The sequence below is a fragment of the Erpetoichthys calabaricus genome, chromosome 6 (assembly GCF_900747795.2).
Source record: "Erpetoichthys calabaricus chromosome 6, fErpCal1.3, whole genome shotgun sequence".
Classification (NCBI taxonomy): domain Eukaryota; kingdom Metazoa; phylum Chordata; class Cladistia; order Polypteriformes; family Polypteridae; genus Erpetoichthys; species Erpetoichthys calabaricus.
Window position 1 is genome coordinate 212,591,869 of NC_041399.2, and position 17,501 is coordinate 212,609,369.

At 42.6% G+C, this 17,501-nt stretch overlaps 1 protein-coding gene across 1 annotated transcript in view; it reads right to left on the reverse strand.

Annotated features, from left to right (window-relative positions):
• Positions 1 to 17,501, reverse strand: part of LOC114641854 (dynein axonemal heavy chain 5-like) — a 329,984-nt gene that overhangs the window by 273,169 nt on the left and 39,314 nt on the right. Inside the window, exons 7-10 of the mRNA XM_051928805.1 lie at positions 13,330 to 13,495; positions 8,131 to 8,224; positions 6,872 to 6,970; positions 2,757 to 2,938 (exon numbers count right to left, since the gene is read on the reverse strand). Coding sequence (XP_051784765.1) covers positions 2,757 to 2,938; positions 6,872 to 6,970; positions 8,131 to 8,224; positions 13,330 to 13,495 — 541 coding nt within the window. The remainder of the gene's footprint in view (positions 1 to 2,756; positions 2,939 to 6,871; positions 6,971 to 8,130; positions 8,225 to 13,329; positions 13,496 to 17,501) is intronic.

The window sequence follows — 17,501 nt, forward strand, 5'->3', positions numbered from 1 at the left end:
TAGGAGAGACATCCCCACCCACAATTACAGCAGCGCAGGTGAGCAGAGAGCTGAAGAGACTTCATGCCAGCAAAGCAGCGAGTCCAGATGGAGTATCACCACGACTGCTGAAGGCCTGTGTGTTGGAGCTGGGGAGTCCTCTACAGCGCATCTTCAATCTGAGTCTGGAACAGGGGAGAGTCCCAAGGCTTGGAAAAACATTTTGCATCACCCCAGTCCCAAAGGTATCACGTCCTAGCAGTGGCGGGCCGTCAGGGCCTTCTCTGCTGGCCTAAAAAAATATCTGAATCACAAACTGATGTTAATTATATTTTGTCCATGAATACTTATTAAATAATTTCAAATAGTCTATCCGCTTCCTTTCACAGCTTTTCCGATGGCTGTGCTGCTTCCAGACATGTATTTCTGTATTAAAGCATTTAACCAATCACATGTCAGCCATCATTTGTTGCCAGGCAGGGTCAAAGTCAAAGAAGTCTGCCAGGAGGCCTTCACAATCCGTTCTGCAGGCCCTCTAACACAAAATAGATGTCGATTAAACCGTTGCTTCAACCAATCAGATTTTGAGTTGGTTTCACTAGGGCCCTCTAGCAGGCGTACGGCAACGTCACCGTATTCAGACCCGTTGATTGGATAGGATGGTGTAATATAAAAATCTGAATGAGAGCATCATGGGGCAGCTGTACACATTGGTATGTTTGGCGGTGAGCATTCTCGTGTCCACTGCTTCTGTCGAGCGGACATTTTCAGCCCTAAAGCGAATTAAAACTTATGCCAGAGGCAGGGGAGGGCAGGTTTGACTTTCAGCATTAGCTTCGATGGCGACAGAAAGGGACTTTGTGATGGAACTGAAGCTCACGGATAATCTGTACGACAGAGTAATTGAACTGTTTTTGAGGAAATAGAGGAGGATGGATTTTGTTTACAAAATAATGAGTAAAATGTTGCGATTTTCCTAAATAATATTGCAAGTTTATGAGTTATTATTGATGTTTTTTATGTGTGTCGTGGCTGTAGCTGCAGTAGAAAGGAACTTGTTCACCCCTGGTTTGTCTATTCAATAAAGGCATTTATTGTGGCTATAGGAGTTATCTATCTGTGATGCAAAGGCTCTTTATACTGTATTTCTGCATATTAAGATGTTTTTTATAACCATAATGAGGGGCGGGTTGATTCAGACTGAGCACTACTGAAGGCCTAGGTGTGAAATGCACAGTCCGCCACTGCGTCCTAGTCAACTGAACAACTTCCGGCCTGTCGCTCTGACATCACATGTGATGAAGACCACGGAGAGGCTGCTGCTTCACCACCTGAGGGCACAGATCCACCACGCCCTCGACCCTCTGCAGTTCACATACCAGGAGAAGGTCAAAGCAGAGGATGCCATCATCTATATGCTACACCGATCACTCTCCCACTTGGACAGAGGCAGTGGTGCTGTAAGAATTATGTTTCTGGACTTCTCTAGTGCCTTCAGCACAATCCAACCTCTGCTCCTTAGGGACAAGCTGACAGAGATGGGAGTAGATTCATACCTGGTGGCATGGATCGTGGACTATCTTACAGACAGACCTCAGTCTGTGCATCTCGGGAACTGCAGGTCTGACATTGTGGTCAGCAGCACAGGAGCGCCGCAGGGGACTGTACTTTCTCCAGTCCTGTTCAGCCAACATACATCGGACTTCCAATACAACTCGGAGTCCTGCCACGTGCAAAAGTTCGCTGACGACACTGCGATCGTGGGCTGTATCAGGAGTGGGCAGGAGGAGGACTATAGGAACCTAATCAAGGACTTTGTAAAATGGTGCGACTCAAACCACCTACACCTGAACACCAGCAAAACCAAGGAGCTGGTGGTGGATTTTAAGAGGCCCAGGCCCCTCATGGACCCCGTGATCATCAGAGGTGACTGTGTGCAGAGGGTGCAGACCTATAAATATCTGGGAGTGCAGCTGGATGATAAATTAGACTGGACTGCCAATACTGATGCTCTGCGCAAGAGAGGACAGAGCCGACTATACTTCCTTAGAAGACTGGCGTCCTTCAACATCTGCAATAAGATGCTGCAGATGTTCTATCAGACGGTTGTGGCGAGTGCCCTCTTCTAAGCAATGGTGTGCTGGGGAGGCAGCATTAAGAAGAAGGGTGCCTCACGCCTGGACAAACTGGTGAGGAAGGCAGGATCTAATGTAGGCATGGAGCTGGACAGTTTGACATCCATGGCACAGCGATGGGCACTCAGCAGGCTCCTGTCTGAGGAGATCGTTCCTCCACCACACTATGCGACTCTTCAATTCCACCCGGGGGGTGTAAACGTTAACATTATACAAAGATATTGTCTGTTTTTACCTGCATTTTTATCACTCTTTAATTTAATATTGTTTTTTTGTATCAGTATGCTGCTGCTGGAGTATGTGAATTTCCCCTTGGGATTAATAAAGTATCTATCTATCTATCTATCTATCTATCTATCTATCTATCTATCTATCTATCTATCTACTGGGGGATCGATCATCAGTTAATGGTGGGTTTTTGTGCATTCACTATGTCTTTTCCAATTAATGCATTTTTGATGATTTATTTCCATTAATGGACATTTTGGTGGAAGTTCTCACTGACATACAAATCTGAGTTGCAGGAACAGAACCCAAAGCCCCCTTGTAACTCTACTCTATCCAGATAATGTAAGATACCTTAGAATCAACATTACTGAACCTATGTTCTGCGATTGCATGTCTATTAGATAGAGCACTCACGTGTCATGTTCCCATAATTTGGAGACTCCCTGGTAGAGGTAGGCCTTGCAAGTGCTAATCATCTGGTTGGTGATTTTCACAAAGAGAGAGGTCATACGTTCTGATGTGTTGTAGTACTGGGATATGCTGTAGATCATCCGAATGCTGTTGATTAGACTAGGAATGTGCTCCAGCATGGAGGTCTGAAAAAAAAAAAAAAAAATACTAATATCAATAAAACACTCTCAAGCTTCAATTTCAAGTTCAAGTTCAAGTTTATTGTCATGTGCACGGTAAGGCAACACGTTTCCCTGTACAATGAAATTCTTTCTTTGCTGTCCACACCAAATGACAAAACCAACGTATAAAGATAAACATAAATAATAAGTAGCAGATAGATAATAAGTAACAGAGGCAGCATAAAGTATAAAAACAGAATAGAAGTTAGCAACTTTATTAGTAATACAGATTCCCAAACCCTTTTCCAAAATCTTTGGACCAGATATGTTCCAGGTTTCAGAATTTTGCAACAGAAAACCCAGACAATTGCACACAGGTGTGGATTCCTGCAGGTGCGGGTAAGAAGATGCCCACAGCCTTGCAGGTACAAGAAGATGGCCATACTTCAAAGGAAATATTAGGTTTAGGAAAAAAAAAATGAATGTGTGTCCACCATGGGTCTTGGATTGCATTTCTGTCATGCTTCAAACAGGGTTCTACCCCTGGCTGGGATTCAAATTCCTGTTTAATGTCTCTTTTGTTCATTTTTAATATATGTCTGTTTTGTCGTATAGGGTCCAATTGGTCACAATTGCAGGAGGGATGAAACCAACCATTTATAGAGAGATCAGAAAGGTGGGACTTGAACCAGTCCAGTCCAAAGCAGACCTATGGATGTCGAGTTTCTTAAGGGAAGAGTTAAGCAAGAAGTGGTTAACAGTATCAAAAAAGCTGATGAAAGGTCAAGAAGGATAAAAACCAGTAGAGAGTGAAGCAGCACAGGCAGATCGAAGAGCATTTGTGACTGAAAGTAGTGCAGTCTCGATAGAGTGGTCCTTGAAAAATCCAAATTGATGAGGATCTAGTAGATTGTTCCCAAAAATAAAAGAGGAGTGTTGTTTGTGAACTATGGATTTAGGAGTCATAGTGGGCTCTAAGATGTGGAGAGAGCTGCCAGGGAAGAGAAAAAGAGGAAGGCCTAAAAGAAGGTTTATGGATGTGGTGAGAGAGGACATGCAGGTGATGGGTGTCACAGAGAAAGATGCAGAGGACAGACATATATGGAAGAAGATGATCCGCTGTGGCAACTCCTAACGGGAGCAGCCGAAAGAAGAAGAAGTGAGCTCTAAGCTATCGACTTCTTGACAGTTTTCAGAAGCCTAAGAGAATGTCAGGTTATATAGCGCCTTGATGTGTGGAGTACAAGTCACAGGAGGTTCTGCTCAACCTTTATAACACACTGGTGAAGCTTCATCTGGAGTCCTGTGTGCAGTTTTGGTCTCCAGGTTTCAAAAAAGGACATAGCAGCACTAGAGAAAGTCCAGAGAAGTGCGACTAGGCTGATTAAAGGGCTACAGGAGATAAGTTATGAGGAAAGATTGAAGGAGTTGAACCTGTTAACCATTTAATGTCAATAAATGTAAAGTATTAAACGTATGAAGTTAAAAAATGAGGTTTGAATACACAATGGGCAGTCTGAAAATCAATGGTACACCGTGTGAGAAGGATTTAGGAGTTGTAGTGAACTCAACACCATCAACTGACAGACAGTGTTCAGAAGCCATTAAGAAGGCTAACAGAATGTCAGGTTATATAGCGCCTTGATGTGTGGAGTACAAGTCCAAGGAAGTTCTGCTCAAGCTTTATAACACACTGGTGAGGCCTCATCTGGACTATTGTGTGCAGTTTTGGTCTCCAGGCTCAATAAAGGACATAGCAGCACTAGAGAAAGTCCAGAGAAGAGTGACTAGGCTGATTCAGGGCAACAGGAGATTAAGGAGTAAGGAGTTTAACCTGTTAACTATTTAATGTCACTATATGTAAAGTATTACAGGTAGCAAGTTAAAATATGAGGTCTGAATATCGAGAGTACACCTTATGAGAAGGAGTTAGGAGTCATAGTGGACTCTAAGCTATCGACTTCACGACAGTGTTCAGAAGCCATTAAGAAGGCTAACAGAATGTCAGGTTATATAGTGCCTTGATGTGTGGAGTACAAGTCACAGGAGGTTCTGCTCAAGTCTTTATAACACACTGGTGAGGCCTCATCTGGAGTCCTGGGTGCAGTATTGAAGGGTTGAATTATGAGGAAAGATTAAAAGAGCTGAACCTACACAGTTTAAGAATAAGAAGATTAAGAGGTGACATGATTGAAGTGTTTAAAATTCTGAAGGGAATTAGTGCAGTAGATCGAGACAGTGACTTTAAAATGAGTGTGTCAAGAACACAGGGACACAGTTGGAAATTTGTTAAGGGGAAATTTTGCACAAACATTAGGAAGTTTTTCTTTGCACAAAGAACGATAGACACTTGGAATAAGCAACCAAGTAGTGTGGTAGACAGTAAGACTTTAGGGATTTTCAAACCTTGACTTAATGTTTTTCTGGAAGAAATAAGTGGACAGGACTGGCGAGCTTTGTTGGGCTGAATGGCCTGTTCTCATCTAGAGTGTTCTAATGTTCTAATACAACAACTAATATGTGATGGCATGCAGAAGTCCACTCATTTGCTATGGTCACCAAGCTATAAGGCGCCACTGTGTGTTTAGCACACAAAAATGTGCCGAGCTCTGAAGGCTAGGGCATCCAAACAAAAGTAAAACAAAGCATTGTGCATGACACAGTTATATAATGTAATAAAATAACCTAAAGACACATAGACTGCTTGACCATTTATTACCAGGAGGCTGCAGTATTGGTCCATGCATATCTCTCTATTATAAAAAAAAATCTTGCGATGATACAAAACTTTTTTCCTGCGACGAGACGTGATCTATGGAAGAGAGATCTTTTGAAGAGAGATAGAGAGACACTTTCACGTCCCACGAGACGGACAAGTCACGTCATACTTACAACCTTTGGAAGCAAGTCCTGTGATACACATGCAGAGCAGGTTAGAGACATTAGCAGCTTTATGCTCCTTTTGCAACAATATAATTATAGACTGTCTATTTATAGCATTATTTTCCGATGGTTGTGACGTCAAAGTAATTCTATGCTTATCCACTAGATGGCAGCAATACCATTGATAACTGAAGATTAGACAACAAAGCTCTGCAGCAAGCTGGCTACGTCTATAGTGGCTGCATACTGACATAAAATTTATATAAATAAAATTATTATTATTGTTATTATTATTATATGCACCTAGACAAGACTCAATGAGATACAAGTTAACTTGTACCTTGTGTATTAATGAGTTTGACATTTTCTCATTCTATTGTGTGTTTACCCAAATCAGAATTTTTATATATTGTGGACACTTGAGGGCGCTGTTGCCCCATGAAACCCAGCAGACAGATACTCGGGACACAGGTTTAAAAGCACCAAAAAGATTTTTAATCCTTTTCTTCACGATAGTGCGTCCAAAGCACCACATCTACCAAACACACAATGAATAAACACAATAATTCTCCTCTTCTCTGCCCAGGAAGCTCTGTCACACTCCATCCCAACTCCGGCTCGCTTGTTGGGTCTCCACCAGTCCTTTTGATAATAATAATAATAATATTGATAGTCCTTGACTCAGGTCAGATGAAGAGTTGTATTTTTCTTCATCCCGGAAGTACTTTTGTCCTTCCGTCCCCATAGCTTGGGAGTACTTCCGGGCTATATGTGAAGCAGAAATCCCTGTGTCTCCCTGCGGCACCCACCTGGCAGCACCCACAGTACCCAGCAGGGCTGTGAAGCTGAACTCCATATCCCATAGTGCCCTGCGGGAATCTGGGGAACCTCTATGCTACAGGGAAGTCGCCATCTAGTGTCCTGGGTGTGTCGGCCGGGTTGAGCTGCCGGCCGTCCATCACAACATTTTGTAGTATTTTACCTGTAAACTTATTATAGTACCCTGAGTCTTAACTCAGTATATGCTATTCAAAAATGAATTGAATTGAATTAATTGAATTGAATTAAACTTACAGGTGTGCACCGGCCAATAGTTGAAAAGAATCCATCCAATGTATACAGAAACTTGACGTTGTCCCTCGCTTCATTGGCAGCACTTGTTATGCAGACATCCTGAAAACAGGGAATTACAAACATAAGTTAGCGAAATGTAAAAGTTGTGAGTGAAAGAATACTATTGAAGTCTAGTTGGAGGGATCTGGAGTAAAAGGACTTTAAATCCTTCTCTGATTAGAGGTACAAACTTGAGGCTGATCTGATCATGATTGTGAATTTCCCATTGGGATTAATAAAGTATCTATCTATCTATCTATCTATCTATCTATCTATCTATCTATCTATCTATCTGTCTGTCTGTCTGTCTAATCATACAGGGGAGACTAAGGTCACATCCAGGGGGTCCAGAGTGCATCCCATAAGCGAGCCTGCCCTTTTAATGAGCTTGTTGTCTCGGTGGGCCTCCCTTGAAGTCATAATCCCAGCCCAGCACTCCAAACTGGCCATCAAAGAGTTGCAGAAGAAGTGAAGGATGTCACTTTACACATTAAAGGAATGCAGTTAAGAAACAAATATAGTCTGCTCTGCCCTTTCTTATACAGTTAATCAGTGTTCTGAGAGCAGTAGAACCTGTCATCAACTCCCTGATTAGTGATTGGACACAGAGGCTCTTTGGTGTGGTGAAAGTCAATAAGCACTTCTTTGGTGTTATTGATGTTAAGTTGCAGACAATTCTCAAAGTTCTCCCCCTGACTCCTTTCCTCTGTCTCATCCCCCCATATCAACACACCCTATAAGAGCAGAATCATCTGAGATTTTCTTCAAGTGACCTGACCCGCTGTTAAATTTGTAGTATAGTAAGAAGAACAAGAAGAAGAAGAATATGGGACACTGACCATGTTAGCATAGAACCTGATCTCCAACAAAGTAACTTAAGTCACACAACTTGACCAGTTCCTGTACACAGATACATACAGTAATTTGAGATGAAACCCATACAGTGTTGTTATTGGTGTCACTGTGGCGTTATGATCCAAAATGATTTGAAAAATCTTCTCAGCTGTACTGTCTCTCTCTTGAATGACTTAACTAACACGTACATTCCGTCTTCTAACCAAGAGCAACTAGTTTGACTTGGACGTTTGAGAGACACCCTGGTGCCCAACTCTTGCCTCTGTTTGCTTCCATTCTTGGTAATTTTTGGATTTAAAGACATGTTATTTTGGTTTAACCGTCATGAGCACCTAGTATGTTATCTGCTGGTAAAGTAGACTCACCAAATGTTTCCAATGCTTCAAAGTTCGTGATTTGGCAATTTGCAAAACTCCAAGGACTTTCTTCACAATCACACTCTTGATTTCATCTAGAAGACTGAAAAATGAATACATTCATAAAAAAAAATAATAATTCATTATTAGTAGCTTCTTTTGGGTGGCACAGTGGCACAGTGGGTAACGCTGCTGCCTCACAGTTGGGAGACCTGGGGACCTAGGTTCGCTTCCCGGGTCCTCCCTGCATGGAGTTTGCATGTTCTCCCCATGTCTGCGTGGGTTTCCTCCCACAGTCCAAAGACATGCAGGTTAGGTGGATTGGCGATTCTAAATTGGCCCTAGTGTGTGCTTGGTGTGTGTCCTGCGGTAGGTTGGCAGCCTGCCCGGGATTGGTTCCTGCCTTGTGCCCTGTGTTGGCTGGGATTGCCTCCAGCAGACCCCCGTGACCCTGTGTTCGGATTCAGCGGGTTGGGAAATGGATGGATGGATAGCTTCTTTTAAAATGTTTTGCCACACAAAACCGATGAGACATATTTTCATGAAAAAAGATTGGGAGATGAAATTTTAAAAATCTGTGAAATGTTCATCAATCAAAATGAAAACTGATCTGTTGTCAAGCCTAAACGGGGATCCAAAAATTAAGGCCTACAGAATCACAGCACTAACCAGAAAATCAATAATCAAAATGAACTCACCGTGTTAAAAGTTTTTTATCCACAAATTTAGACAACCAGGAAGTTTTCATTCTGACCTTTACACTTTAAATAGCTGGCGTCAAGTGCTGTATACTTCCAGTCATCTGAGTCTAGCAGAGTTGTAGTTGGCAAAGCAAAATGGCCATAATAAAGCAATATAGAGTAATAATTTAACGTTATTAACTATTAAAGTAATAAGAAATAAATTCTGCATAATTCAAAATCACAAGATGGTTTAATTTGCAGTTTTATCCTGTATATAAGACTAGCCAAAGAACCCAGCATTAACCAGGTAGATTTGTAGAATGGATTAAGAAAAGAAAGCAAAGGTTTATGTGTTTTTTAAAATAATTACCCTGTTGTTAATTGTCCACACTGCCCCTCTATCAATGTCTCTGCTATCGTGATTTGTTCATTTCGGGCCTGATTGGAATCCTGAACCGCGGTAATTCCTTGCTGGGTTGTAACTATGAATGCTGTCATGTCTGACTCTTCCTCTTAGTTTAAGGTGGACAGTTCGTAGAGTTTAAATTATAAAGAAAAGCAAACAAAACAGGAGATAAACAAGAGCCTTTTGTGTTGCGCTGAACTGCCACTCTCGATTAGGCCTCACCCAATACCGCGGAGGAAGTTTTGCTAACGTGCTCCTAAGGAGGCAAGCTGTCTGGAATTCTTTTCTAAATAGTTTGTCATTAGCTGGTTTGAACGAAACATATTGTTATAATTGGACATTTCTGAATAATTTTTGAATGTTTTTCTCCATCATTTCCGTTTTATTTTACCCCTAGTGTCATGCACTTGCACATAGGGGACCGCTGCAGGGCTCTGGTTATTGCAACAGCCCATCACTGCAGGGATTGGCGCTATGTCCTAATGCCTCTTCTTTTCCACCCTCTGCAAACTGGAAGATTAACAGCTGTAACACCTCTGGTGTCACTTCTGTAATCAGAATATACGTTTAATGCCACTGTGCTCTGTGCAGACATTTTAAATCTGTTTTTCTTTTCTTTTTACATGCACAGCTGAGCCAGATTTAGTACAAAGGGGCTCAGCATTTAGAATTGCTAGGCCAAGCATTGGACAAGATAGACAAAGACAAGATGGGGAACGTGCAGTCAGCCTGACAACAGATGTATACTATTTTTCATCTGTTAGAGTCAGCAAGACATAGGATCTTCTTTCCTTGCTTGGAATTGGACTATTTGCCTACGTGGGGGCCTGCACGTGGAGAAAACAGTATAAAAGACTTGGACAGCGGCCAACACAGCGACGAAGATGGCATACTCTACACATCACGCCCCCGCTCTTGGACTGAGTTTTGCTGTTTGCCTCCCTCGTCTCATATGCAGTGTAAGCCGATATTAAACAAAGCTGTTATTTTCTCCTATGTGATTTCTTACCGCCGTATCACTGAGGGATGGGTATCGCCTTTTAATATTATATCTATACTAGACAAAGAGCCCGTTTCGACAACGTAAGATGAAATGGGCACGAGTGGAATAGTAAGTAATAAGTATAAGCACCACAAACCTGATATAGGTGTATTGAATGAATGCGTAAATAGGCCTGGAGCTGTAGTCGAAATTGCCTTTCAGGCCTCTAGAGCTTTAATCGAAGTCGCCTTTCTCTTAGAATTTTCGCGGCCGTAAATCCGCCGCCTGCCGCGATGTTGGTCTCATAAGGTTTTTCGGGCAGCTGCGCAGAAGGCGACTGCGCATTCAGCTTCGGACGGACCCTGCCGCGATGTTGGTCGAAGTCGCCTTTCTCTTTGAATTTTCGCGGCCGTAAATCCGCCGCCTGCCACGATGTTGGTCTCTCTTAAGGTTTTTCGGGCAGCTGCACAGAAGGCGACTGCGCGTTCAGCTTCGGACATGCGCAGAAGGCGACTGCGCATTCGGCTTTGGACAGACCCTGCTGCGATGTTGGTCGAAGTCGCCTTTCTCTTTGAATTTTCGCGTCCGTAAATCCGCCGCCTGCCACGATGTTGGTCGAAGTTGCCTTTCTCTTTGAATTTTTGCGGCCGTAAATCCACCGCCTAAAGCGATGTCGGTCTCATAAGGTTTTTCGGGCAGCTGCGCAGAAGGTGGTTGTGCATTCGGCTTCAGATGGATGTGAGTGAGTGAGGAGACTGGCAAATTATATCTATATAGTTTTGGGTTATTTAAGACACCGCAATTAAAACGAACATCCTCTCTAGAGGAAAAAAACTTCTGGTGTCTGTACCTGGACCCACCTCTTCTGCCAAAAGGACTTAAGACCAGAAGATCCACTATCTTGAGACAGTTCAATTGGGAACTCGCATCTGGAAAGACGTTTCTACAATTATTCCGTGTTTCTTTTGTGATTATATCACTTTAGTAATTCAGGGTCACCAGGGTGGTGCCACGACTCTTTATTGTGGTCTGTCTGTTCTCTTACACTACTTACTTATTTCGATGCTGAACTCAGCTTTAAATTATTTTGTGTAATTTTATTGTTGTTAAGATTTTTGGGGTTGGTTCAACTGCCATTTTATTTTTGTTTGTTTGATTTTTTGAATTCAATTTTTGTATCACGTTTTGCTTTTAGGAATTGTGATGAGTCTTTCTGGTGTTGACTTTTTTGACTTCCTGACTGAATCTCATCTTCCGATCACAGGATCTTCAGTGTTTTATTTAAGTTTTATGAAATTTCCGTTTAGGTATGCTTAATGGTGTTAGCCGCATATATTCTCTGTGCTTTAATGCAGTATTGGTGATTACTTGTTGGCAAGCAAAAACCGGTCAGTTTATTTATTTTATGTACATCTCTATCTTCTGTATATATTTCTTCTACCTTGGTATAATTACATTTTTCTTCTTCTTTTGGCTTCTCCCATTAGGGGATGCCACAGCAGATCATCTTTTCCATATCTTCCTGTCCTCGTCATCTTGCTCTGTCACCCCCACCACCTTCATGTCCTCTCTCACCACATCCATAAACCTCCTCTTAGACCTTCTTCTTCTCCTCTTTCCTGGCAGCTCTATCCTTAACACCCTTCTCCCATTATATCCAGCATCTCTCCTCTGCACATGTCCAGACCAAAGCAATCTTGCCTCTCTGACTTTTTCACCCAGCCATCCAACTTGAGCTTATTATACCTTGGTATAATTACATTGAACCTTTAAAATAATTGCCTAATATTTCTTGCTTTAGACATGTCTGTGTGTAGGACCTTGTACCACAATTTATAGCTGCTTTGCTGTTAAATTTGGATTATGTGATCCTTCAGAAAGCAGCCAAGGTGGCTCCAAAACATGTCAGACAGGACAATTATCCATTTTACAACAGCAAAACGTTCTCCTTCTTTCTCCTTCTCCATACTTGAAATTGCCTCTTAAACTTGAGACTCAAAGAGCCCCAACTTATACACATATAAACAGCAATGGGGATGAGTTATCTCCCAGAATGGAGATACAATGATTGGTGGACTGGAGGAAGAGCAAAAATCTGTCTCTTAATGTGGATGAGATTAAGGAGATGATTGTTGACTTCAGGAAGGCCCATGCTGTCCACACCACACTGTGCATTGAGGGCTCTGTGATGGAATTAGTCAAGAGCACCACAGTCCTTGGTGTGCACCTGGCAGCTGAACTTACTCGGTCAATCAACATCTTTTTGTCCTTTATACCAGTCGTAACCAATATGGACTAGGACAATGAGGACACAAACAATAAAGTTATGGGGAAAAGTGCATAGTGCTTATAATTACAAACAAACAATCAGTGTCCAAAGTTTGGTGCAGTTCAACAAAGTCCTCAATAAATTAATCCATAAAAGAATGAGGTTCAGAACATAATACCAATAAATAAGTTATTAAGTTAATAAATTCATTAAATAGTTCAAAACCAGGAAATAAAACCATAGTCAGAATCAACTATCCTCAATAAATCTCCAGTACTTCACTCTGTTGTCTCCCCTAGTCACCATCACGGATACACTTCAATGAATTCAGTCAACCTTCCAACTCGAGTCCCAGCCACCTCCATCAGTAACCCACATGAGACCATCTGAGTCCAGTTTCCTTGTCTTGTGACCTCCATAGGTCCAGCAGGATCCCACTGAGCCCTCAACCACTCGTGCTCCCAACTGCACAGCAGGATTAATCTTCCCCAGAGTGCCATTCCTCTCGCTCTCCTCTTACTTCATCTCCTCTCTATGGAACTGGTCTAACCACCCAATCCTGCCCTCCCATACTTTTTGCTTTTCTCTTCCCTTGTTTTTCATGTCTCCATCCTCTGTTCTCACTTGCTTAGGCCTTATTTATACCCTGTGAGGGCAGGTGCACCAAAAGATCCATGGAGGGATGGCTGAACTAACTGTGCTTGTGCACGTAATAAGCAATTAGCCAAATCTCCCATAAAGCTCTCTGAGGCCACATGGCTTTCCTTCCGCACACCTACACTCACAAGGTCTGAGCTGCACTATTTTATTAAGACCCCTGCACCTGCTCTGATGCACCCATAGACCCTAGACTCACTCCACCACACACCTGTTAAAAGTCACCATCCTTTTCTTCCAGTGCTCAAGCTCGGCTGCAGGACCAATGTCATCTGCTTCTTTCCTCATCTGCTCACTCTCAGTCAGAACTTGTTCGATTTGCTTTGTCCACAGCAGCAGCAGTCCCTCCAGCTTTTCCACAACCTCATTGTTGGTCGCTGCAGAGCAAAAGCAATGGAATGATGTCTCACCTGCCAGTCACATATTACTGATTTATGTGTAACTCAACTCAATTGCAGTACAAAGGATTCATTATCTAACTACTAGTGATTTACAGTCATCCGGAAAGTATTCACAGTGCATCACTTTTTCCACATTTTGTTATGTTACAGCCTTATTCCAAAATGGATTAAATTCATTTTTTTCCTCAGAATTCTACAGACAACACCCCATAATGGCAACGTGAAAAAAGTTTACTTGAGATTTTTGCAAATTTATTAAAAATAAAAAAACTGAGAAAGCACATGTCCATAAGTATTCACAGCCTTTGCCATGAAGCTCAAAATTGAGCTCAGGTGCATCCTGTTTCCCCTGATCATCCTTGAGATGTTTCTGCAGCTTCATTGGAGTCCACCTGTGGTAAATTCAGTTGACTGCACATGATTTGGAAAGGCACACACCTCTCTATAGAAGGTCCCACAGTTAGTTGACAGTTCATATCAGAGCACAAACCAAGCATGAAGTCAAAGGAATCGTCTGTAGACCTCCAAGACAGGATTGTCTTGAGGCACAAATCTGGGGAAGGTTACAGAAAAATTTCTGCTGCTTTGAAGGTCCCAATGAGCACAGTGGCCTCCATCATCTGTAAGTGGAAGAAGTTCGAAACCACCAGGACTCTTCCTAGAGCTGGCCAGCCATCTAAACTGAGCGATCGGGGGAGAAGGGCTTTAGTCAGGGAGGTGACCAAGAACCCGATGGTCACTCTGTCAGAACTCCAGAGGTCCTCTGTGGTGAGAGGAGAACCTTCCAAAAGGACAACCATCTCTGCAGCAATCCACCAATCAGGCCTGTATGGTAGAGTGGCCAGACGGAAGCCACTCCTTAGTAAAAGGCACATGGCAGCCCGCCTGGAGTTTGCCAAAAGGCACTTGAAGGACTCTCAGACCATGAGAAAGAAAATTCTCTGGTCTGATGAGACAAAGATTGAACTCTTTGGTGTGAATGCCAGGCGTCACATTTAGAGGAAACCAGGCACTGCTCATCACCAGGCCAATACCATCCCTACAGTGAAGCATGGTGGTGGCAGCATCATGCTGTGGAGATGTTTTTCAGTGGCAGGAACTGGGAGACTAGTCAGGATAAAGGGAAAGATGACTGCAGCAATGTACAGAGACATCCTGGATGAAAACCTGCTGCAGAGCGCTCTTGACCTCAGACTGGGACGACGGTTCATCTTTCAGCAGGACAACGACCCTAAGCACACAGCCAAGATATCAAAGGAGTGGCTTCAGGACAACTCTGTGAATGTCCTTGAGTGGCCCAGCCAGAGCCCAGACTTGAATCCGATTGAACATCTCTGGAGAGATCTTAAAATGGCTGTGCACCGACGCTTCCCATCCAACCTGATGGAGCTTGAGAGGTGCTGCAAAGAGGAATGGGCGAAACTGGCCATGGATAGGTGTGCCAAGCTTGTGGCATCATATTCGAAAAGACTTGAGGCTGGAATTGCTGCCAAAGGTACATCGACAAAGTATTGAGCAAAGGCTGTGAATCTATACTAATTAATAAAAGGCAAAGCCCTCACTGACTCACTGACTGACTGACTGACTGACTCACTCACTCATCACTAATTGTCCAACTTCCTGTGTAGGTGGAAGGCTAAAATTTGGCAGGCAGATTCCTTACAGCTTACTTACAAAAGTTAGGCAGGTTTCATTTCGAAATTCAACGCGTAATGGTCATAACTGGAACCCCTTTTTTGACAATATATTGTAATGGACGGCAGCTCGATGGCCGTGGGAGGTGGAGTTGAGTGTCACGTCATCACGCCTCAAACGTAATTACGTGAAATGACTGTGAACGCAGTAAGGAGAAATGAAGGAAGAGCCGCAAACAGCGAAGAACAAAAATTCATTAAACAATTGAGAAGGGAGCGAAACAATAAGAAGCGAGCGAGTGAAGCATACAAGCATCTTCATAAGGGAAACAAAGCACGGTGTAAAACGTAAGTTTAAATTAAGTTTATTGAAACGCTCCCGTTGCGGATTGCAATAACATATTCACGAGGTAAAAGAACGCAGTAGGGAGAAATGAAGGAAGAGCCGCAAACAGCGAAGAACAAAAAATTCATTAAACAATTGAGAAGGGAGCAAAACAATAAGAAGCGAGCGAGTGAAGCATACAAGCATCTTCATAAGGGAAACAAAGCACGGTGTAAAACGTAAGTTTAAATTAAGTTTATTGAAACGCTCCCACTGCGGATTGCAATAACATATTCATGAGATAAAAGTTTAATGAGAAGACACGAGGTATAAACGAACCACACGCCGTAGCGCAACGTTAGGGGCAACAGTTTCAACCATTCTATGATCTGCTTCTCGCAACTGAAAGACAGCACATGGCGGATGTTAGCCGACTTGCTGACCGCAACGTTAGGGGCTTCAACTCTGGCGCTGACGATAGAGATTCGATTCCCGAGAGGGGATGCAGTGAGTGTGTATGCCTGATGAGCCCAGAATTAGGGAGAAACACGTGTCGCATACTCTTTGCATTATTTGAAAGTAAACTATTAAAACCATTCTATGATCAGCTTCTGGGAACAGAAAGAGGGCACGTGGCGGATGTAAGGCGACTTCCTGACCAACCACAAGCGTAACCTGGCAGGTAACCACCCATACAGTCAGATTGTGATTCAGAAAACGAATGCCATGAATGTAATTACCACAATCTACATACTGTCAAATAAACGAAACACACGCCGTAGCGCGACAGCTGTGAAAAGCGAGGATCACAAAAAAACAGATCCTTAACAAATTGTTATTGGTATATTTTCGATCCGTTTAAAAAGGTTTTCTTTTCTTCTTAAAAAATTAAAAGCAGTACTTCGCCGCAACGAAGCGCGAGAATTTGGCTATATATATCTGCTTCTCGCAATTAAAAGAGGGCACGTGGCGGATTTTAGACGACTTCATGACCAAACATAAGTGTTACCTGCCAGGTAGGGTTACCACTTTTAATACAAAAAAATAAGGGACGCATACTGCAGCGCGGGCCACATCCCAGTGCCAACACTTTGCAGACTCTACTTAAAAGACCTGCCCTCCTCACTGGACAGTTAAAAAGACCAATCAAACTAACGATGACATCAAGTATTACCCAATCAAAAGTAGGAAAGGAGGCATCTTCATAAAATGCGTGTGGGATGATTTGCATGAGACGCTGCTTTAAAAAAAATGATAAAAAAAAATACGGGACAAATCCCGTCCCGTATTGATTCAAAACGGGACGCGCAATTTCATTCTCAAATACGGGACGATTCCGTATTTTAAAGGACGGGTGGCAACCCTACAGTGCCAGGTAACCACCCATACAATCAGATTGTGATTCAGACTAGGAATGCAATGAATGTAATTACCCCGATCTACATACAAGGCGAAAGTCTTGCAACATTCAAAGATGATGGTTTGGGATAAGTACACCATAGAACATAAAAGAGCTTATGAAGCCTTGAACCGAAAAAAGCAAGATCTCAGAGATCGTAAAAAAAAAAATCGGAGGTAATGTCGTTTTACTCGCTGTAGATTTTAGTCAAACATTACCAGTTATTCCACGAGGGAGACCAGCAGATGAACTCAACGCATGTTTAAAATCCATGCTTCTCCCACGCTCGGTTATATGTCGCGTGTTCTCGGGTGGGTACACCAAAAAATGTATACAATTAAGCATGTAATGGGCAAACAAAAAATGAGGTATACCCGAAGGCACTGCAGTAGTACTTAATGTAACTTTACTTCTTAAATGTTAATGTTTTACTGTTTAATAATTTATACGCTTCTTATATGTTGTTCAAATTCTTTTATCAAAATACCAGTGACAGCGCAATGCACGATAACATGGAGTGAATACACCATACGCATCCGCCCACGGCCGCCCTGGTGTGCGCAGATAGGAGTTGATTCTACAATAAAATAAAATAAAGATAAAAAGAGTAATACAATCATCACC